Source organism: Xiphophorus hellerii, chromosome 13 (assembly GCF_003331165.1).
Source record: "Xiphophorus hellerii strain 12219 chromosome 13, Xiphophorus_hellerii-4.1, whole genome shotgun sequence".
NCBI classification, from domain to species: domain Eukaryota; kingdom Metazoa; phylum Chordata; class Actinopteri; order Cyprinodontiformes; family Poeciliidae; genus Xiphophorus; species Xiphophorus hellerii.
The window spans coordinates 16544938-16567361 of NC_045684.1; the positions used below are offsets into that span (position 1 = coordinate 16544938).

Genomic DNA, 22424 nt, shown 5'->3' on the forward strand with positions numbered 1-22424 from the left:
ACCTAAAGTCAAATAAACAGCTGCATCCGCCGGATACTTTGTAAAGAAAGGATTGTGCATTGAAGAAATGGTTAGCACTAAAGGATTTTGACCCTTCGCTGGAGAATGTATTAAAGACCCTCGTTTTATGGTAACCTTGTCATATTCAGTGTCATATTTATGAGCATAAGGTGGACTCCAACTTGATCCCACCCATCTGAAGGCCGATTTCCAAGTGGGACACAAGTGACGAACCCCATTTTCCTGAGTAATACAGTGTCGCTGGAAGGTCAGATCCCCACACAAATACAAAGGAGTGTTCTGCCAGGATCGGGGGGTCGACCAGCAGCGACGAATTACCTCACACAGATCAATTTGATAATCAGTTACAGTACCCAAAGTGTAGTTCAACTCAATTCCACGATATTTAGTGAGGCACTTGTCTACAGGAGATCTCAAAGAACGCTTCACACGAGCAGTCACATTTCCGCCAGACACTTCGCGCTTGACAGAAATCGGTCGGAGATCAAGTGTCTGTGAGGAAATGATTCCACCCGTGGATCCTCCTAAAGCCCACATTCCCAGCACATTGAGTCCAAAAAAACACACCCAGTAAAAACTTCCACTCCCAGTTCATGTATCTTAAGCTGAACTCCATCATGCAAACCTGTCAAATGTAATCCTGTGTTATTCAACAATCCAATACTCACCTTTTTAACCACAAACTTTCACCGATAAAAATTAAAAGTGAAAATCACTTATCATTCTACAAATATGAAAAAAATCATAAACTTAATTATCATAATACAACACAAAAATACAGTACATATAACAGCCCAAAAAATGTAAAAACGCAAAAAATAAGACTAAGATATGTATATAGCAATAGCCAAGAATTGTTATGCAAACTTTAAAAAACAATATTCGCCACAAATCAAAATCATAAAGACATAAGAAATTACAGAATAGTTTCTTTTTAAATGTTCTTTGATAGTCTCTCAAAAACAAAATACGAAATCTTCGTCAAAAAAATGATAAAAATTACAAAAGAGTCTTTTTTTTTTTTTTTTTCAAATGTTCTTTGATAGTCTTTCAAAAAACAAAATATGAAATCTTCATCAGAAAATGATAAAAAGTTACGCGCAAAAAACGAACCGAAAGTTCTTTTCAGCGTTCGCAAAAAAACGAAAACACGCAATAAAAATGAGTCAATGTTGATCCTCTTGTAGCCTGATCCTTCTCGGCTAGAAACCTCAGGTTTCCAGCTGAGCGGCCGTTGCTCACTGAAAATTGGATTATTATGCCAATATAACAGTGAGTTTTAAGGAAAGTTGAAATCTCCTTTTTCCTCAATAGAAGGACATCGGAACAGGATTATTATGCCTGTCCGAGCCTTTTAAACTTTGAATTTCAGGAACTTGAAGTGGTTGTGGCAGGAATTCCTGCTACACTCCCTCCTGGAAGCGCCTGGCGTTGCTCCTCGTCCGAAGATTGAAGCTGAAGATCTTCTTGTACGTCTCGGAGCGCACGCTGTGGCTCCTCGGCTGCTGTGCACTGACTCCAATGAAACCAGGTGTCTCCTTTCCCTTGCAGACGGACAGCATGAGATGTTCTCTCCACGACTCGGTATGGTCCGGTGAAGCGAGGTTCTGACCACTTTCTTTTGATGACTTTCAGGCGCACCCAGTCGAGTCCAGGAACGGGTGGTGAGCCGGGACGTTCCTGTGTCGTCTGATATTTCACAAATTCCCCTGCCAGGATCTGTAACTCATTAAAGAAATCTTTATGAGATAAGTGTGCAAGTTCACCTTTCCATCCTGGAATGCGAGTTGCAGGTCCTGGAAACATCCGTCCCGTCTGAAGCTCATATGGAGAGAATCCTGTTGATTGGTTAACAGACATTCGAACAGACATCAAGGCAATAGGTAAAGCATCCACCCAATTTAATTTAGTATGTGCACATATTTTAGCCAATTTCTGTTTAACAGTTTGATTCAGTCTCTCAACTTTGCCTTGTGATTGAGGATGATATACTGTACCGAATGAATGTTTCAGTCCGAGCAGCTGCTCCACCTTCTGCAAATCTTGGTTCCTGAAATGAGTGCCGTTGTCTGATCTCACCTTCTCTGGAAAACCATGGGTTGGAATGTAATAATTGATCAGACACTTTATGACAGTTTTGCTGTCCTCTTTTTTAGCTGGCCACGCCTCTGGCCAGCTCGAATATGCATCCACACACATTAATACATACCTGTATCCTCTAACGGGTGTTATCATGTCTGTAAAATCAATAATAATCTCCTTACCCGGTTGTGTAGTCCAAGGAAAATGTCCCACTGGTGGTCTGACAGTTGGTTTTGCATTGTGTTGTCCACAAATTTCACATGTTTTCACATGGTTCTTGACCATGTCCCTCAAAAATGGATGCCACCAGTGCTCCAGGTTTTTTAACATCTGTGCAATACCTACATGTCCGAGTCCATGAGCTTCCTGGAAAACCTGGAATCTCATATTTGGAGGGAGAATTACTTTACCATTCGGTCCGCGCCAGAGTCCCTCATTGCAGATGGCACCCCTCGCTTTCCAGACAGAACGTTCCTCAGGTGACACGCCTTTCTGGTGAAAAATAATTTTCTCCAGGTTATTCTGTTCCATCTGTTCCATTTCAGTACTCACCATGAAGAGAGATGGCAGGTATCCAGCTGCTTCTTTGGCTGCCTCATCCGCGGCCGCATTTCCTGCTGCCACTCTGGTCTTACTCTGATCATGTCCCTTGCATTTAATCACCGCAACAGACTGAGGCAACAGCAATGCCTCCGCCAATTCTTTCATTTCAGTTTCATGTTTTATGGGCTTTCGTGCTGCAGTTATAAATCCTGCTCTGAGCCACTGAGGAAGTTCCACATGAACGGCACTTGCTACATAGGCTGAATCACTATATAGATTTACCCTCATTCCCTCAGCTAATTTCAGAGCTTCAATCATTGCTTTGAGTTCTGCTCTCTGTGCCGATTGCGCACCCTGCAGTCTTTCTGCCCTCAAAACGTGAAACTCGCTGCCCAAGTCTTCCACCACAGCGAATGCTGCTCTCAGTCCATCTGTATCATGTCGAAAACAGCAACCATCTGTATAAAAATTTCTCACACCTTCACCAGCCAAAGGAGAAGCTTGTAGGTCAGGTCTTATTTTTTCTTCTTTTTGTACTAACTCCTCACAATTATGCGGCTCTCCTTCCTGCATCCTGTCAGCCATATTCACTCCGTTGTGTACAAAAGTTATATTAGGTGATTCCAGAATTTTGCTCAATTTTTGTTGTCTCAATGTTGTCAATGTGAAATGTTGTGAATTCACATATGCTACCACACTGTGTGATGTCATCACCTGCAGTGGATGACCCATCACAATGTGTGCAATTTTTTGAATCATTTTTCCTACACCTGCAGCATGTCTTGTACACGCTGGATGTCTTATCTCCATAGGATCTAGCATTGCGCTAACATACTGGAGAATTTTCCTCTCACCCCCTGTTTTCTGAAACAGAACGGCATTCACTGTCAGTTCTGTTACAGAAACATCCAAATAGAATGGTAAAGAATAGTCCGGAATAGCCAGCTGCGCCGCCGCAGCCAACTGTTGTTTCAGAGAGATAAAAGCTTCTTCTGCCTCCATAGTCCAAGTCAGAGCATGGGTGAGCTGACGAATCCCATGCTCTCTGACTAACGCCCGTAAGGGGTCTGTCAATTCTGTATAGTTAGGAACATAGTTCCTACTATATCCAGTCAGTCCAAGAAAAGACAACATGTCCTTCACCGTACATGGTTTGGGGTGATTGAGAATCGCAGATTTATGGCTGGCAGACATCTGAGTGCCTGTCCCAGTGATAATCCGCCCCAAAAAAGAAACTTGCTTCCTAGCAATTTGCAGCTTAGATCTGCTCACTTTAAAACCCCTGTCTGCTAGATGTGACAACAAACTTCGCGTGCCCTCAATACAAGACTCCAACGTCTGTGCTGCCAGCATGAGGTCATCAACATACTGAATCAGGGTCACGCCTTCTGGTAAGAAACAGTCCGCTAACTGCTGTTTCAGAACCTGATTAAAGAGCCCTGGTGAAAGAGCAAAACCCTGAGGCAGACGTGTATATCTCAGCTGCTGACCCCTGTAGGTAAAAGAAAACACATCCCTACATTCCTCATCCAATGGGAGACAAAAGAAAGCATTAGCAAGGTCCACACAAGAGAACCAAGTCTGAGAAGGGTCTAGGTTAGTCAATGCAACATGCGGATTAGGTACTGGCACCGTAGGGGTCAACAAAACAGAATTAATCGCCCTAAGGTCATGTGCCATTCGGTATTTACCTGTCCCCTTTTTTTCCACTGGCAAAATAGGAGTGTTCCAGGAAGAGGTGGAAGATTCTAACACACCCGCTTCCAGAAGACCCCCAATAGTTTCTGCAATTCCCTCCTCTGCCGCCCGCTTATGAGGATATTGTGACCTCCAAATCGGAGGGCCCGGTTGTAAATCAAACGTGACAGGTGTGACATCAACAAGCCCCACATCAGTGGGACCCGTAGCCCATAAACACTCCGGGAGGGAAGCCAACATCGCAGCCGCAGTTGGATGATCAGTCAGCTCCCTACCATGGTGTCTAGGAAGTTGAACATGTTCCAAAACCACAGAGTCCACAGCCGAACACTTTATTTTGTATGTGTTTGTAGAAGGAGAGAAAAAGAGGTCAGGAGCAACGGTATTCTGCCAGTCTGAAGCTGCAAGGGAGCGTTTTACGACGCCCCCTAACTCCATGGCCTGATGACCAGGATGGAGAGCCAAAGAAATATGTGGAACTGCTTCATCATGCATCTTATACCAAAACAACTGATCCTGAGTCAGATTAACTGCAGCAGCAACACCCTCCGGTGCCACATAAATGTCCTGTGAAAACACAGTCCAATCATTACTGGCTAAATTCGCCTCAAACTGCTCCTGGTACCATTCAGTCTGGTCTCGGTCATAAAACAAAGTGACATGAGGAAAATCAGGAGCAGACCCATACGGTGCCAGCGCTTGGATCCAGGGTTTCCAAAGCAGAAAACAGGACAGAATCCCAGCATGGTCCGTCGATTCTGGCTGTAAAAGACCCCAGTATATATCAGCCAGGTGCTCCTCGGATTGTTGGAGCAAAAATTGTCCATGCGTATATACTTCAGTGCAGGCATGGGAAGATCCATCAGGAAAAGTGACAAGTAGTCCATCAGGTCCGCACAAAATAGTGGCCCCCAGAGCAATCAACAAATCTCTCCCTAATAAATTCACGGGAGATGAGGGGGAACACACAAAAGGATGTGACACTCGTTGTCTGCCCACAACAGTGTGCAGAGGTGTGGAAATAGGCAGAGTTTGTTTCACCCCGGAAAAACCAACCACGGATATAGTCCGACTAGAAAGTTTTTGTGATGGCATGACAATATTCATGGTGGAATATGTTGCTCCCGTATCCACCAAAAATGGCAATGTTTGTCCATCAACTGTCACATCAATCAGGGGATCTGCCAAAGCTCCCTGATTCAGGTTCCTCTCTGGGGTGTGTCAATATTCTCCAGCCTGAAAGTACTGTCCAGGATGTCGCGGAAGTAATGCAGCATTTGGAGGCTGTTGTGGCAGACTCGGCAACGCTCCATCTTGTGCAACAACCGGTGTATAATGAGGACACTGCTGAACCCAGTGACCCTCCTCTCCACAATAAAAACACCTGTCATTGCGTCTCCCGCCTCGTGGACCCCTTCCTCGCACACCCGACCATGCGGGGGCTCTCCCTCTTCCCCCACGCCACCCCCGAAAACCAGACTGCCAGCGCGGGGCGACATAGATTTGCGGACCAGGTTGTGCTACTGGAACAGGGACCTGACCCGGAACAGGAATTGATGGAGCAGCTGTTGTTAACATAGCTTTAGCCTCCTTCTGTTCCTGTTTGGCAAGCTGCAGTTTCTGTCTAGCTTCGCTTAATTGAAGTTTCAGTAATTGTTTCTTAAAATCTTCCTGCTCCTTCTCCGCCTCTCTCTCCTCATCCTGAGAAATCTGCAAATTATGCAACAAATGCAACTCCCATTTTGCATGGTCACAAGATTTCAACTCCGGGTTTTTTCTCATTTGAGCGGCGACAGAAGGAGGGACACCCTCCAAAACAGCTTGGCGGAAATGTTCCCTCATTAGTGTGGGCTGAGTTGGATGAACTCCAGTTTGTCGTCTCCAGATGTCTAAGGCTTTGTCTAAAAATACCTTTGGGTGTTCTTTGGAATCCCAAAAAAATTTAGGAATAATTGAAAGAGACACAGGAGGAAACGTGTCCCGCAATGCTGCACCCACAAGAGTCAGAACAGCTGAAAGGGGCGTGTGATCAGGTATATGCAGAGTTCCAGCAGACAGTTCAACATTATGGTAATTCGTTGTCGTTGTTGAACGACTTAAAATAGCTCTAAAATCCCCCAATGCTAACATCATCCCCCCTGTTAATGTATCCAAGGCATGTAGCCAAGGAGTAGCCCCATCTGCTAAAGAGGGTAATTTGTCAATCAGGGTCTGTATATCCCCAAAAGAGAACGGCTTGTATCTCTGTCCTTGTTGCGATACTAATAAAGGCATAGTATGATGAAAAGACTCCTGAGACTGAATTGACTGATTCTCTGATTCACTTGCTAAATCTTTAAGGTGAGTGGGGAAATTATCCACAACACGCCGCAATTTCCCCTCCACGTGCGAAAGACGCCTGCGAAAAGAATCTCCACCAGAGGGGGCAATCACACCCCGTGGTGTTCCAACCTCACTAGGGGAGGGACTATTCTCCCTACTCTGCATATCAGTTTGGTGAAACCCCTCCCGATAAAACCCCGGAGTGGAGGGAAACCTCGCAGCGCCCCTCACACGTGGAGGAGAAGAAAATGAGCCGCCCCGAGCAGGCGGTGCGTCCTCTACAAGACGGCCCACCAAGTTCATATCCACGCTCAGTTGTACCTCCCTCTGCTCCTCCTCGTGTCGGGGAGGAGCAAAAGTAGACACGCCGCTGCCTGGGTGATGTGTAACTTGAGCCATACTTGGGTAAATCGCAGAAGGAGGCAGGGAAAAATAAACTTTTTTTTCACGCTGAACCCGATCTGCCATAGGCAGACTATCAGGAACAGATTGGGAATTGTTAAGGGAAGTCGTCAAATCATGCGGCTCCCTCACCGGCGGAGAGCTAGAACGCGAAGGACGCGCTCTCATAAGATCCCAGTCCACCGTGCCCCCACGAACATTTAAAACTGGATATAAACCCGTGTAAGAGGGAGTACTATCCTTATATGGAGGCGGAAGTGGAGCGCCCAACGGACTAAGTACCTGTTCAGGGTGTTCAGAGCCCACCTCCGGACGATCTACTTGGGCATGAGATGAGTCCGAAGTCCGTGTAGCTGACCCCTTTTTATAAAAGTGATCTGTACCCTGCCAACTCACCAAAAGCTTAGCCCATAACTGCCTATCCTGTTCCGCGTTCTCCAACTTCTGACACAGTTTCTTTCTAGCAAAAAAATTAGCTGCGTCTTTTTGAACTCGCAGCGCATCCCTGTCAGCCAAAGCCTGCTTTAAACAGACATTCAAAATCAAACCCAAAGGCTTTTCAGCATTAAGCAGTTCATCCTGTTTGCGGACCGCATTTTCCAGCACAATTTTCAATTCATCCGCCTTCACATTAAGCGAATCCAAACCGAGCTGTTGATCATAAATACAAATGAAGTCAGCAATCTGGTCCCGCAAAGTTTTCCATGGACCCAGACCATATGAATGGCCTACAACATCCGTTTTAAACTCAGTATCCATAATAACTTTACGATAAAACGCAGCAAAATCAACACAAATTCACACAAACAGCACTATTCAAACAACTTAACACTGCTCAAACACACAGCCAGCCCGAACTCGCACACGCGCACACACACGACCACACACACGCATATATACACGCAGAGCTCTGCACGCACACTTCACAAAGAAGAGCCGCTAGCTTCAAAAACACCACAAACAGACAAATACAGATAACACTAAACAGAATAATAGACAAATAGAAAGAGAAGAGGAGAAGGAAGACAAAAAATACAAAGAAGGCGCCAGCTAAAAATAAAAATGCAACATCAAAGCTCGCCACAATCTATACTAAGAATTTACCACAAATTCTGTGTATCGGCCTACCTCAGACCTATCTAGTTCAAACAAAATACACAACGCTTGCCTCAAGCGAAACCAAGAATTTACCACAAATTCTGTCCATCGGCCTCCCGCAGACCTATCTAAAGTGTGCCACACACTAATCCTTAATTCCTAAAACCTACCGCAGGCTATTGTCAAAGTCTACCCCAGACTATTGTACGCACGGAAATTCATTTTTTAGGGACCCAGTCATTGATTCCCAGGGCACAAGAACACAATTAACAAACCCAGCTGTAACGACGGAGGGAGCGCAAAATCCTCCGTCTGAACCCGCCACGGTCCCCTGTGGTGCGTATGTCTATAAAGTGTACAACACACTACCCGTCAAAGTCTACCACAGACAAACATTCCAGCCTTTTAATTCAATTCTAAGTCAACAAAGTCAAGTAGAAACAATCTATCCTCTCCTACAGCTCCGAACTCCGAACAGCTGCCGCTGACTACGCCAATTCACGCCGGCCCAACCACAGACGACCAAAAAATAATCAAATAGTATCTTACCGCATCAAGCCGTCGAGCCGAAACAGGCCGATCCGCCTGCCAAAACTTCAGAACCGGACGAAGCCCCCAATTATTAAGGAAGAATAATATAACTTTAACTTTGGACAAAAAGTTTGGCCTCTCCTTCCTTAGAGTCCCGGAATCTCTGGCAGGCGGGCTGCGGCTGGAGGAAGTGAAACCACGACACTGCGCGTTGACGTCACAGATCACGGAGTTTAATTCATAACTAGGCAATCAATAACAAAGCTGCAGAGAGACAGAGATATATTCATTACCTGTAACAGGAGAAATAGAAAATGAAACACAAAGAAACAAAAGGGGCAGAGACGCGTCTCTGGAGAAAGCTTATTATGCCAAAAAGCAAAACAGTGGTAGCATTCTGAATTTTTAACGTTTTACATGAAGTTTTATACTGAGTGGGCGTTTCTTCAATTTAATATATTCTACTAAGGCGTTCCACTCTTTAACCAATTAGAACCTCCCGTATGGACTACAGGAAACTTGAGAAGTCTCCCAATTTACAACGAAGTTCCAAAGGCGTCTGGTTTCTATCGAGAGACAAAGGCGGACCAGTTAATCTTGGACGATACCAGGTACGAATGTCCCCGGCGCCGAGAGTCTTAAGATAAGATTTCGCAGACACCCATAAATCTGACGTCTCTTCCATTATCTCTCCTAACGTTCTCGAAGAGACTTGCATCTTGTAATTTTCAAAAAATGTTATCTTTGCAAACCCCAGTTTTGCTTTTGCACACTCAGCCTCCCAAAAGATTAAGTTCTGCCAAAATAATACATAAAATATACAGGACAAAATAGAGTATAATTCCTGAGCCATTTTCTAATAGTAAAGAAAACATTTTCATACAAACAATTTCCATTTGGTTCTAATATCGTCACAGATAATACAGTTTTTCAAATACATTCATCCTTTAATAGTTTTTAATATGAGATAATACAATCTTCAGTGAACATGGTATTAATACTTAGAAGTTAAATGTTACGGGGTTTCAATCTTCTATTTTGCATTAGTTTTACACCATCGCAGATGCTGGCCTCCAGCAGTTCTCCCCAACTGCCTGCAAGAATGTTAATTTATGTTTCTATGTTCTGGCCGGGCTGCAAGCGGCCCCATTTAATGATCTGCATTCTAACCCCTGTGTGTCCGGTTCAAAACAAGAGTATCAAACCTACCCTTTTACACATGCATAAAATTAACTGCATTAAGCACCAAAATCAATAATTTTCCTCGACAATAGTAATGGAGCTGCACAAGTAAAACACCATGGTTAGACACAGCAGATTATTTTTAAACATGTAAATTGTTCATAAGCTATCCATCATTACTGCGTTTCTGCACCGTACATACTAAAGTGGAGGCCACAATTCTAGGGTGTCTTATTTTATTTTTCACTTATTTTACCAGACAGAGGTTACATTGACAGGACATGGACAGTGCTCTGCAAGACTGGCCTTAACAAAAGACATGATGATTTCATTCATGTGAGAACCTGAACTGAACTAAGCGTCTACACTAATTTTGTGTTACTCAAATTTTTAGCAGTCATTGACAAAATTTAAAGCACCAAACGCCTCTCTTTCGCATATGTCGTTAGCAAAGTTTTGTTTCCTGTTGTGTGATGTTACCAAGGCTTTGCCTCATATTAATCATATTTGCACTTGCTTTGCCAGTTGGTGAGTTTGCCTATAAATATCACTTGTGGGAGTCGATCCCAAAAGGATGTCAAGTAAGCATAGGTAGGTGGTTCAGATTAGAAAGATTTTGTTCTGTTTGACAGACACTGAGTTATAGACATGAAAAATATGAGTGTGGAGAACGTCTGGTACAGCACGTCAGTCCATCACAGGGCAACACGGGACAAACAACCTTGGAAACACTCATACGTAAAGTCAATGTAGAGAGACTAATTAATACGACAAACATGGTTGTATTAAATTGACTGTGGGAGGAAGCCAGAGTACCTGGAGAGAACTCATGCATTCACAAGAACATGCAAACTCTATCTAGAGAGAGCCCAGGTCAGGATTCAAACTCGGGTTGCTGCAATGCCAATCACTGTTCCACTATGTGGGCCTTTTTTATGGGCTATTATTGGTTAAATATTTTTTTATGTATTAAAATTTAACTCACAACTGTTGTGTTTAAGTTACAAAAGGTTTACATTTATCTTTTATGGTTTGGAGCAAAAGCTTGTTTAAACTAGACCCAAAGTTTTAGGCAATTCATTGGAAATTTTCCATATCTAGTGGGTTCCTACATTACACATACTGATGCTGGCGGGAATGTGCCGCCTCATAGACCCGTCTTATTTTTATCACACTTTCACTCACCGATCTGTTTTTTTCCCTTGTTCTCTAAATTTTAGGCAAGCAGGATTACAAAAAGACAAAATCTGTCTTAAAGGCGACACGATTGAAAGCTGAAGCAAAGAAAAGCTCCTCCGGATTTAGGGTAAGATTACATAACCTCATTGTCTCCTCCAGTGTAATTTGAGTGTATAAAACACTCCAGTCTGCCTGTTTGTCTCAGTCTATCTGGAATTCCTCTTGTCTTCCTGCCTACCTTTTTTTTCTATTTGTCTGTCTAACTGTCTGATTGAGCGTGTGCCTCTCTGGCTCATCTGTAATATTCCAGACTCTTTACTGTACTGGCTCAGGAACTCACTCTAAGCCTTTTGGGAAGGAAATGATATGTACCAGATTCACCTGTAATTATGTGATGCGACCCCACACCCACAGAAGAATTGTAGGCTTCAAACAAAATTGCAATGTTCTACATGGTATGAAAAATGCAGCTGTAGTATTGTGTATACAAGAATGCAAAACGTTTCTCTAATAGTAGGGAAGTGCCACAATATTCTATTTTTTCATGTACAGCAGTCTGAAAGACAATACAAAGCTATTTTAAAGGCTGTGGGACTCTGGGGAGGTGGAGACATATGAATCACCCTTAAAATTTATCATGATATTTGTTATTGTTACAACAAAATAAAGATAAAAAGTATTTTAAAATATCTGCAGTCTTTTCGCAAATTAAAACAAAACATGCTGATTATTATCTAGGCTGCCATGGGACACCAGTTACATTATGTCGTGCAATTGTTTCGCCAAGCAGCACACAGTAACCTCAGTTCAGGGCTCCAGAGTGCGACCAATTTGGTCCAGCTGTTCATCTGCATGTCTATGTCGTGTGCTGCAGTCAAATCGGCCAGGCTAGTCAGATATACAGAGTAGATGCAGCGCAAATGAGGAGAAAATATGGACAAGTTAAGGTCTGAGCAGTCCAAAAGTCATTACCACTGCGCTGACACGAAACCATCAATCTCCCAGGTTGTGTGTAACATTCATGGATATGTGGGTGTTTTACCGCCGCTTTTTTCCAAGTGAGAAAAACTGCCCTTCCAGTCCAGTCGCCCCAGATTGTGCTGCTAATAGTGACGGCATTGTATTTGTGCCACCAACCTGAAGGCTCACTGAGACTGATATAAGCACATATCTAAGTGAAGAAACAATTTGTGGTGAGTGTGTTTTATATCTCAAAACGCACGGGTCTGGTGTGTCCTGGCACTTGATCTACTCCAACTCTCCTCCTTGGCCTGATGTCTGCATCCGCAGAGTGTATGCAAATGAGCAATTCGTAAACAACCCAGCCTCCCTTTCACCAGTTGTTTTTCTTTAGCCAATTAAAAAGTTGTTCTGTTTACACTTATAACAAGCCAGCCCCTTCTTTTCCTCATTTAGCCTCAGCGGGCCACAAAGAGCTTAAAGAATGAGCAAATCACGTCCAGCTTTACACACTGGGTGAAATGGTCAGGTTTTAAAATATGCATCTCTTAGACATGCAGGACCTCATTAACCACGTCTTTAATCCAATTAGATTAGTCCATATCTTGAAATATTGATATCAGTCATGAATAATTTATGTTTTTCGTGCCCAAGACGAGGGGAATTTTCAGAGGTCGGATTAAAAATACCTCCGGGATGAGGATATTAAACTGACTTGGACCTCTTGGCCGAGAGTTTGATTGAAATTCCGCCTAAATGTAATGGATATTTGGTCATGCTTGCTTTCCCATCAAGTTCTTTTTAGCGTGATGTTGAGTTGAAAAAGTGTTTCCCTTTTTTGTGCTTTCACACAGCCTTACGATGAATTCAGAAAGCTTTCACTGGCTTCTACATCTCTGGCTGACGGCATCAATTTCCATTGGTGTTTGTACTTTAGGTTTGGGTGCAGGTGTTGCAGGTGTACCTCAGTAAATATTTTAGAAAGTTCATTTATTTCAGTAAATCATTCAGAAAATAATTAGTAGATTTATTTCATATACCTCAAGTGATGTTTATGACTAACAGTTAATGAAAACCGAATATTCAGTTTTTCAAAAAATGTGATTACAAAGGACTCAAACGATTTAATGCAGGCCTACAGAAAGCTATGTCCATGTACTGTACAACTTATGCAACCTGTACTTGACCAGGGCTTTATTTGCTTGAATTACTGCATCCATGTGGTGTAGCTTGGAGACAATCTGTCTTCATCATCTGCTTCAATCGCCAAATGGCTTACCCAAATAATCACCAAATGTTGAAACTTTACACTGGACCTGAGGTGATGCAGAGTCTGTGCCTCTAGACTCTTCTCCCAGTCTCTGGAACATTGATTTCCAAATTAAGTGCACAATTTACTTTCATTTGAAATTTTGGACCATTTAGGCAAAATAGTGCTTTTCTTTTTAGTCTGGGTTTTTGATGTTTTCGTTGGATCACAAATGTGTCTAAAATCAAGGATTGCAACAATTGCTCATGGTTGCTTTAGAGTGAATCTTGACAAAACTGCTCACAACTCTCAAAAATGACTCATCATCTCAAGACATGCTGGACAAAGAGCCAGCAGCAGGTTTATTCAACCACACTGTCTTGACTGCATATTATTGGAAGCTATTTCTGCTAGCTATTGTTAAGCTAGCAGAAATAGCTTAACTTAAAAATAAAATCATTGATGTTGCTCAAATGCAATTTAGAAAAGACCCAAATTATGACACGCATTTAAACACCGAAAAGGCCCTGAGTGTGTGGATAAGTGTGCGTGTGTGGGTGTGTGTGTCATGTCAGACAGCAGACAAGACAATTCAGTTTTACAGCATTAAAAAAGAAATCAAATAATTTATTTCTGTATTCTTTTTCCACATTAAATAAAATAGATGGATCTACTACTCCATCAGTAGTAGATCTAGGTTAATAATTTATAATCATAATTTATTCTAATTAGATTTTATTGTTTGTTTATTCAAGTCATTTTTTTTATTATTATTTTGGTTAATCAGGGCTACGAACTAACTGTATGCCCCATTTGCACCTTTTAACCAGACGTGTGGTAAAAGTGTCACTTTGGATTGTGATACTTAAATCTGTTGAGATTACTCTTTACAGTAAGAATCAATCATGTATGTTGTTATCTGGTGTTAACTCTGAACTAGGGCTTAACAGAAACTGGGAGGTTGATAGCTTCATGTCACAATATTGGTTAAGATTTTTTTCAGGCCTCATCTTTTTTATATTTTATCTCCTCACCCGCACTGCAACTACTCTGATTATGCAAGTAGCCTAGCCTGCTCACCTTTGGCTGACTGCAGGACACCGACGTACATGAACACTGGAGCGCAGCCACCATTCATGACGGGTGAAGAGGGGGACGGTGATTCTGTCTCTGATTGGTTTAGAGCGCTATATGGGCCTGATGTGTGTCTTGTTGAAACTGGAATACTTTCAGTGTTGGGACACTCTAGAGTCCTTTTAATGTTTGCATAATTTTTTTTTTCTTTTTGCTTTTATGGGATTGACTGCGGTATCTTTAATTAATGAGGTATAATCTGTGAGTCTGTGGAATAAATATAGACATAAACACTTTAAATATTTGCTGTGTAAAATATCTTTTGAATAAAAGAACCAAAATAAAGTATGGCAACTTTTTGATGGTTAATATTTTGAGATGCACCTGTTTCCGTACCTCTCTTCTTCTTTGTATGAGACGCCTAGAACAAATGCAGATGGTATCTCAGAAGGCCCAGCAGACATGCAGGCATGGAGAATCTGGCAGCTGCCGGGGCAGCCTGTCTCAGGGCTGTCCTAGTAACAGGACAGTCTGGATAAGTTGGCAAAACGAAGGATGGAGGCAGGGCAGACAAACTAAGAAAGTGCCTGACGAACAGTAACTATTTATTATGTTTTCTGCTCAAGTAACCAACCTACCTGCAGAATTAATGAAGACACTAGGACACTCGTTCTGGTTGGTTTTGCAAAAATAACATGTAGCTGAAATATAAGTCCTCTTCTCTGCATTGGGATCTGACAGCAGTGAGGAAGAAACTGGCAAGAAGATCAGTTTACGGTCTCTCCTTCAGATTGCCTGGAGAAGAAGCAGAGCCTTCAGAGTAGCTCCAGCAACATTCTCCTGCAGCACAGGAAACAAGCCTCCTGCCTCGTCTAATTGGCACAAACAACCTTCTGTTCACTTCTGCACAGCTTTTCCCGCAGTCTTATTTAGCTGCCGAGTCTAGAAAGTTGGGTGGGGGAAATTGCTCATAGAATTGGCAGAGGATGGAGAGTACAGATGATGACTCTGGGTATACTCCATCTGTCATTTGTGAATTTGTGTTGTGTGGAAACTAAGTTGCAGTTCTTTATTTGGTTTTTGCCTCTTTTGTAAAGGTAGTGAAGATAGAAAATAATCACAGAGTTAAATCAAATGTAGAAAGTCAGAGCTTGTGTATAAACGAGACATTTAGGTCACATGGAAAGAAACTCTAAAATAGTCAGTGTGTTGCTTGAACTCGTGGAGTTTAACCGTGCTTTGTAACTGCAGGACAAATGCCCCAGCAGCTTCTGTGTCTATCCATTTGCAGACACAAACAAACGTAGGTGCATCTAGATTGATGTACACATTCCCACACAGGCTCGCACAAACAAACCCAGGAGGGGAATGAAAATCAGACCAGATGAGAGGACGTCTGCTGAGCTGTGGCTCGTCGCCAGGGCGACGGGCACTTGCGCTTCCAGCACACCGAGTTTTCTGCTGCAGCTGCCGCCGGAGCTGAGGGAGCCTTGTGATGAAGATGATGATGTGCTCAGGCCCCCATCCAGTGGTCTCCATCAAAATGTGGGCAGAGAGGCTGCGAGTTTGTGTCTGAGGGTGTGTGTACTTGTGTGCGGTCTGCGCATGCAAGTGTTTGCGGGCCTCGACTCAGTGGGCCGCTCTCCTCAAAAACAATGATCTCAATCAAGTGCAGGTGCTTTGAACGACTTGAGTGTTTGCAGCGAAACCCCTCCAGCTTGTTTTCATAGTCGAGTTACTGTAACCAGCTGTTCTCATAAAGAAGTAGGGGAGGGAATATTGTGTCTCCTTTTGTTTCAGCAGATTTGGTAAAATGCGTGTATCTGGAGCGAACTGCTTTCTTTCTGATGTTTTTTTTTTTTTTTTTGTCAAATAGCTTCTGTCTTTATTATATTTTCAAAGCTGCCAGCACAGAAAGGAGAAAAGCAGAAAACAATCAAGGCTCCGCGATTTGATCACCCTTTCCTTTTTCTCCGAGGCCCGGGCAAAATGGAAAAGTAAATCAAGCGGCAGGAGCCCGGCGGGTAATATATGAAGCTAAAGTGCATGAAATTTAAAAGTTTTCCAATTAAGAGAGGACTTTAAGCTGTTTGGTGGCTGCTGGGTTGGAGATAAATGCGGGCCAAGGCTAATGAAGACCAATGCGGCTGATGACAAGACGCTGCAACGTGTACACAGATAGCTGAGTTGAAGCTGATGCTTTTTAATTGTCAACCCCCATCGTCTTAGTCAGAGAGGAGTTATTATTATTAGCCCCCTGCCACCTCTCATTTGTGCTCAGTCTTATCTCTTTGTTGTTTTCTCTTTCATTCTCTTGTTTTTCATTTGTCATTTCTCTCTGCAATTTGGCCGTCGGGTCGAATTTGCATGGTGTTTTGTTGGTTTTTTGTTTTGTTTTGCTTTTTTATTTCTGTTTACTTTTGATTATGAAACTTGTGAACCACCAGAGAGTCTAACAAGATTATAACCTTGAGTAAAAAAAACAACAAAAAACTGAGTTTTACTGTATTTACATTAACATGTAACATATATATATATATATATATATATATATATATAAAAAACTCCTTATATTAGGACATTTACAGGTATTTATTGATGATTTTAGCCCACTGAAAATACACCTGCAAAATTTTATTGCAGCTTTCAAGTAGATCTGCCTATGACTGAATATTTTACATTTGTATTATTATTACCTTCATATAGCTTCATTTAAATAACAAATGTGTATTAACTAGCCATCAGTCAGGTGTTTAACAGACTTGCTGTGAAGCAAACTTAAAAAAAAAAGCTAAACTTTGCCCAAGTGGCTCTCCTTTAATACCGTGACTTTTTAGGGGCTAAAAATAATTACAGACGGCTCAAAAGCCAGCTGACCAGCAGTACACAGCAACGACTTGGGGAGGGGAAAGAGGGCAGATTTAATCTATGTTTCACGTATCCCTCAAAAACTCTGGTCACTTCTGGACGTTCTGTCACATCTCACTTGAATCAGATGGAAGACGCTAAGAAACAGTAATTTTTAAAAACCTTGGCATACTTCATACTAATAACCCGCCTACAAACTGACCAAGTGCGTCAAAAATTTTTTTTAAAAAGATGCGGCGATTTTAATCATGTTAGAACTTTGACTTTCCCAGGGTCACATTCCTTTTCTGAAAACTAAATGTTTCTTTTTGAATAACCTTTAATCAGGCTGCACTCTGCACCCTTTCACAGCCCTCCAAGCTCTCTGGTGCTGATTAGAAAGTTTGCGGCTAATGAGTTCTCTTGATAAAGAATTACTGGCATTGTTCAATACTCTGAGTGCCCCTAATGAAACTCCAGCTGATGAAGATTGTAATCGTCTGAGCTGCACATAATGAACAAGCGCTCCAAATTCCCATTTTCAACTTGAATACCACTTTGTTGGAAAGCCTCAATTTGTTTGACAATTAACCAATAGAAAATCTTTAGAAAAAAAATTAGGCCATTTTTGTCGGAAAAAAGTTTTACTGTGAAGATCAGAGGTGGAGTTCAGCGCCCTGGACACTGAATTTCATGACTCGTGGAATTAGATTTGTATTATTTTAAAACATATGCAGCGACTGCATCATTTATTTTGCTAAGCTTAATTTTACAGGTACATTCAGATGTATTCAATATGGATCCACCACTGTTTTCTTCATCCGCTATTACTGGTGACCAACAGGTGGAATACTGGAAAATAACCTTTTCCACCTAACAATTTAATGTATCAAAAATCTTTTTGCCTTTTCTGTCTATAAATGGCTCAGTCATAGAAATCCATAAAAACAGAGAGAGGTTTGGGATTTATGTTTCGCTGCATTCAAAATTACTCGCATCAAAGAACCTGCAGCACACTTACTTCTTTTATAATACTTATTGGAAAAAAAATTCTGAATCGACAAGGTATGGCAAAAACATGTGCACCTCTAATTCTTCCATCTCTCTGTAGAGGTTTTAATTGTAAGGTGTATTGAGCCCTAGATTAGATTGCATACCAGTTTAAAGAACAGCTGTGCAACTCTTAGGATATTCCTGTTCTAGTGGAACATTAATGTTTCGATATCTTCAGCGGTTCTTCCTCAGAAGAAGAAAAACTAGCATTTGCCTTCTGAAGCTGTTCTGTGTTGAATTGTGGGTGGATCACTGGCAGAGAGCTGCAGCAACGGAGTAAAAACACAACAGTGTGTTTTGAAAGCAAACATCTGGACTCAATTCAGATTTTTATGAACTTTCCAGAAAGTGCAGCTTGAATTAAAAAAAAAAAAAAAAAAAAAAAAAAAAGCATGTGGCGTGTAAAATCTGTCTTGGTGAAAGTTAAATGTTTTGCTGATGCAGTTAATTTAAGGAACTATATAATATGCGTTTTCTGCCCCACGCCGTGTCATGAGGCCTGACATTTCATTGAAACAACCAGTTCATTATGCGGATAGAATTTGATAATTGTAATGGAGAGTGAGATGTCATTATTTGCTGCAGTTTTTTTTTTGTTTATTTGTTCTTTACAGTGACCTTTGTAGAGTTTTTTTCCTCTTTTTTAACTAATTTTCCATTCCCCAACTGTCTGTAGTGATGGGATAAACTTGGGTTGTGATCTGGCTTTGTTTGTCACAACTTCAGCTCGTTTAAATTCCTTAATTGTTGCTCTGTCTGGGCAATTATCGCCTGATGTAGGCAAGTTTAGATCAGTGGATTTGTTGTTGCTTATGAAGATCAACAAACATTGATCTAACTGAATGGCATGTTCTCTTCTCTTCCCCATCTTGAAGACTAAAATATTTGCACATGCTTCAGCTTTTAGTTAGATTTACTCGTATTTTTTTAATTTTTAAAGCAAGATGTTGTTAAAGCAGATCTCCTACAACTTTTTAATTATGTAAAGAAAACATTCATTAAATCTTTTAGTAAAAGTCCATTATCATTGTACACATTTTTCTTATGAAAATAGCTTCGCAATTTCTCGTCTTTCATGAAGGGTGTTTGGATTTTTGTTAATTATGAATCTCCGTCACCTACTCGCTTCTGTTTCACCGCAAAGATTTCCTGCCGTGAATCGGCTGGGTGTGTTTGTGCCATCAATGCGCAGATGGAGCCATCAGAAACAGGACTCCCACTGTGGAGGCTTGTTTTACGTAAAAGAAAGCAAAGCCATTTCCATGCGAACACAGGTATACACAAGAAAAAACACATCTGCTTTCGCTTTGGCTTTCTGTCAGCCCAATAGCTTCTGTTTTTCCTCTGCGGTGGAAAGAATAAAGAAGTGATTATTGTGAAAGAATCCCTTTAGAGCCGTGCCAAAAGGCGGCTAGATTCCGCATGAGTGTGTGTTCCTGTAAGTAAATTATATAATCTAAACACCCTGAGTCCTTTGTACTGTTTGTCTGATTTTGCAAATAAAAATAGTGGCTGGACCTCTCGTGTTCTTCCGGACAGCATTCTCCCAAGTGTTGTTCTTCTTCTGAAATCATGCTGTTTCTCCTCAGAAGACATCAGAGAATCAAGGGACCAATCAATTTAGTATTGCTTTTGCTTCATTGAAATGTCACTTTCATTTTCACTTTTTTATTGGTTCTTATTTTGCAGGCTTTGTTCTGTAATATAATTGCTTTCAAAACAGCTCAAACATTGGATTTTCACTCTTATAAGGCAACGTGAAACAAACTGTTTCTTCGGTGCTGTGAAATTAAATGGAAAAAAAAATGTATGTAGAAATTGCATAAATAAGTAATATGTAATCCTTTTCTTTTTCTCTTTAGGATGCATTCCTGGTTGTTGCAGCGATTTTGTTCTTTGTCCTCTGCGTTTACGCCTTCTTCTACCTGAACCTGAGCACAGAGATCAACCTGGATCTGGACATGGATTAACGAGTTGTGGACAGTAAACTAAAGCTTTTGGTTCTTCCTTTTATGGGCAAAGACAAATATGTGAAGTAGATGATGCCTTTGCAAATTTGTTAGTTGCCCCTCATTCAGACCCAGATATAATTTCCCTCAGGTTTGGCTGTTTGAATATGGCAAACAGTCATATTCTACCCTTTATATGCAGTGAGGAGATTCTGACTCTGTGGGGGGTAAACACATCAAACGTTGCAGTTTCTTGGGTTTGGTTAATTTTATAATCATAGTTGCTGTTTAGCCTTGAACATTTTGTTCTCATCCTCTTAATTCAAAAGTATTTTTGAATTTGAATGAAATTTAAGTACTTATACTCTGGAACACAAATGTATTGATTAGTTTTTTTCTGGGCCAATAATTTTTTTCTGTGTGATTTGTTTTTTTTTTTTAATCTGACCAATTTCTGCTTTTTGAAGGACTAAAACTCAAAACTTTGTTTTGTTTCACCAACTGAATGTAAAGTTTTTACACAGTAGATTTGTACAAGAAATGTACATTTTAAAAATCTATTCAAATTGTCATGCATTCAATGAATAAATTGCGAAAGAAATTCAAATTTTCAGTATTTGAACAAGCGACAGACCTAATGAGAGGACTTCTAGTCACTATGCCGATTGATTGGTGCGTCTCTTCTGCAATAATTTCCCTGCTAAATCTTTATACAGCAAAGACAATGAGCTTCTTTTTACACCTCTGAGCCGTGCCAGTCATATCCCGCTCAGTCACGTCCCTTTGTTTTCCACCGCTAATAGAAAAATGTAAATCTGCTGCTGCTGCAGCTACAGACAAACCCCTTCCTCACATTCCAGTGCACAAAGCTTTCCTCGTGGATATCTTGAGATCACGAAGTGTGAGATTAGAATCCGCAAAGCCCCGGTCCTGATTGAACATGTGTGCAGAATATAGAACGCCACGGTGCACCTGCTGCACACAGACAGGCGTGTTCAGGAGAACTGCTGCAAATGCAATCCGGTTCTTTTATTTAAATAGAAATTAAAGGCTTAAAGAGTGGAGCAGAGAACCCAGAATTGTTTTTCCCTTTTTATTTGTATTAAGAGATATGAAAGTTGTTCAGAACTTTTTTTCTACCACTTCTCTCTTTGTGCAGCTGGACTCCAAGCTGTATGGAGTGACCTTCTATCCGCTGTTTAAGCCCAAGTTCTCCTACTCTGTTTTGTTAGAAGGAAAGTAAGTAGTCAAGGGTTTCTGATGACAGTTTTTCTTGGAAAGGTTTTTTTTCTTCTCTTTTTTACTTTTTCTGTGAAACTTTTCGCTTGCTTCTTTATTATTTTTTGCAAAATACACAAAAGGCAATACCAAATACATAGGCAGCCTCTCATTCCTAGCCTTTTTTTTTTTTTTCAATTGAATGAAGGTCTTAAAGTCTTGAGTCTGATTGTGTTCTGCTGCTGAAATGCCTTGTGAAATGTGAGACAGATTTTTCAGCTCTCAGCTTATGTTTTCTCCCACAACCTTGCGACCTCTTGTAAATAGACTACATGTCAAAGAAACCATTATGATTAGAACACACTCGTACCCTCCACCGGGGGCTTTTATCACGCTGTGGTACATCGGGACCCTCCTCCTCCTGCACTGTGACTCAGTCACATGTGTAACAATGGAGAGCCGGGCCTAATAGACCTTCAAACATGACACCTGTTATCTAAAAGCTCACCATTACAGCTACAAGAGCTCTGACATCAGAATAATGGAAAGTCTCTCTGTGCTTTTTGTATCGGTTCAGACGATATGTTTAATATTTGTGTAATGGTTTCTACTATTGTTATGCCTGTTAGAAGAGTGCATGAACATTACTGTTTTATAAGGGGGTTGTGAAAACTTTGGATTTTCTCAAATTTTCTACTGAGGAATGTAAATTGATCTGCTGTTAAATAAAAAAAAATACTGCCTTATAATCACAGTTTCATGAAATCGTTGGTTTTGTGTGAACTAAACCTCGTTTTTCATCTCCTGAAATGTAAACCTTTGGTCCTAAACTTTTCCAGCTTAAACCTCGCAGAGAGCATCAGCACACTGATCAGACTGGTGCTTGTGGTAAAAGTATTCCTTTCATTGCAGTAATTAAAGCAAAGTTGTATTTAAATTCAATGAAAGTTCATCAAGCAGTCTGAACTTAAGATGACGTACTTTATTTCCTATAATATTTTGTTATTCATTTCACA

General features: G+C 41.3%; 2 protein-coding genes across 2 annotated transcripts in view; one reads left to right on the plus strand and one right to left on the minus strand.

Annotated features, from left to right (window-relative positions):
* triqk (triple QxxK/R motif containing) overlaps positions 1-22162 on the plus strand; it is a 35659-nt gene extending 13497 nt beyond the window's left edge. The window contains exons 3-4 of the mRNA XM_032581117.1: positions 11100-11185; positions 20104-22162. Of these exons, the coding sequence (XP_032437008.1) occupies positions 11100-11185; positions 20104-20211 (194 nt within the window). The 3' untranslated portion in view covers positions 20212-22162. The remainder of the gene's footprint in view (positions 1-11099; positions 11186-20103) is intronic.
* LOC116731404 (uncharacterized) lies at positions 1111-5739 on the minus strand. Its single transcript, XM_032581116.1, has 2 exons — positions 2019-5739; positions 1111-1859 (listed from the first exon to the last, which is right to left on the minus strand). Exons 1-2 carry the CDS (start codon positions 5449-5451, stop codon positions 1390-1392), a joined length of 3903 nt encoding a protein of 1300 aa, XP_032437007.1. The 5' UTR covers positions 5452-5739; the 3' UTR covers positions 1111-1389.
* Positions 22163-22424: the final 262 nt, after the last annotated feature.

What these genes read in the sequence shown, in the direction of transcription:
- LOC116731404 (XM_032581116.1), bottom strand. Translation starts at nt 5,451, where the DNA reads ATGAATATTGTCATGCCATCACAAAAACTTTCTAGTCGGACTATATCC. An exon ending in CGGACTGAAACATTCATTCG is followed by an intron (nt 1,860 to 2,018) that starts GTACAGTATATC and finishes ACCAATCAACAG; the next exon opens with GATTCTCTCCATATGAGCTT.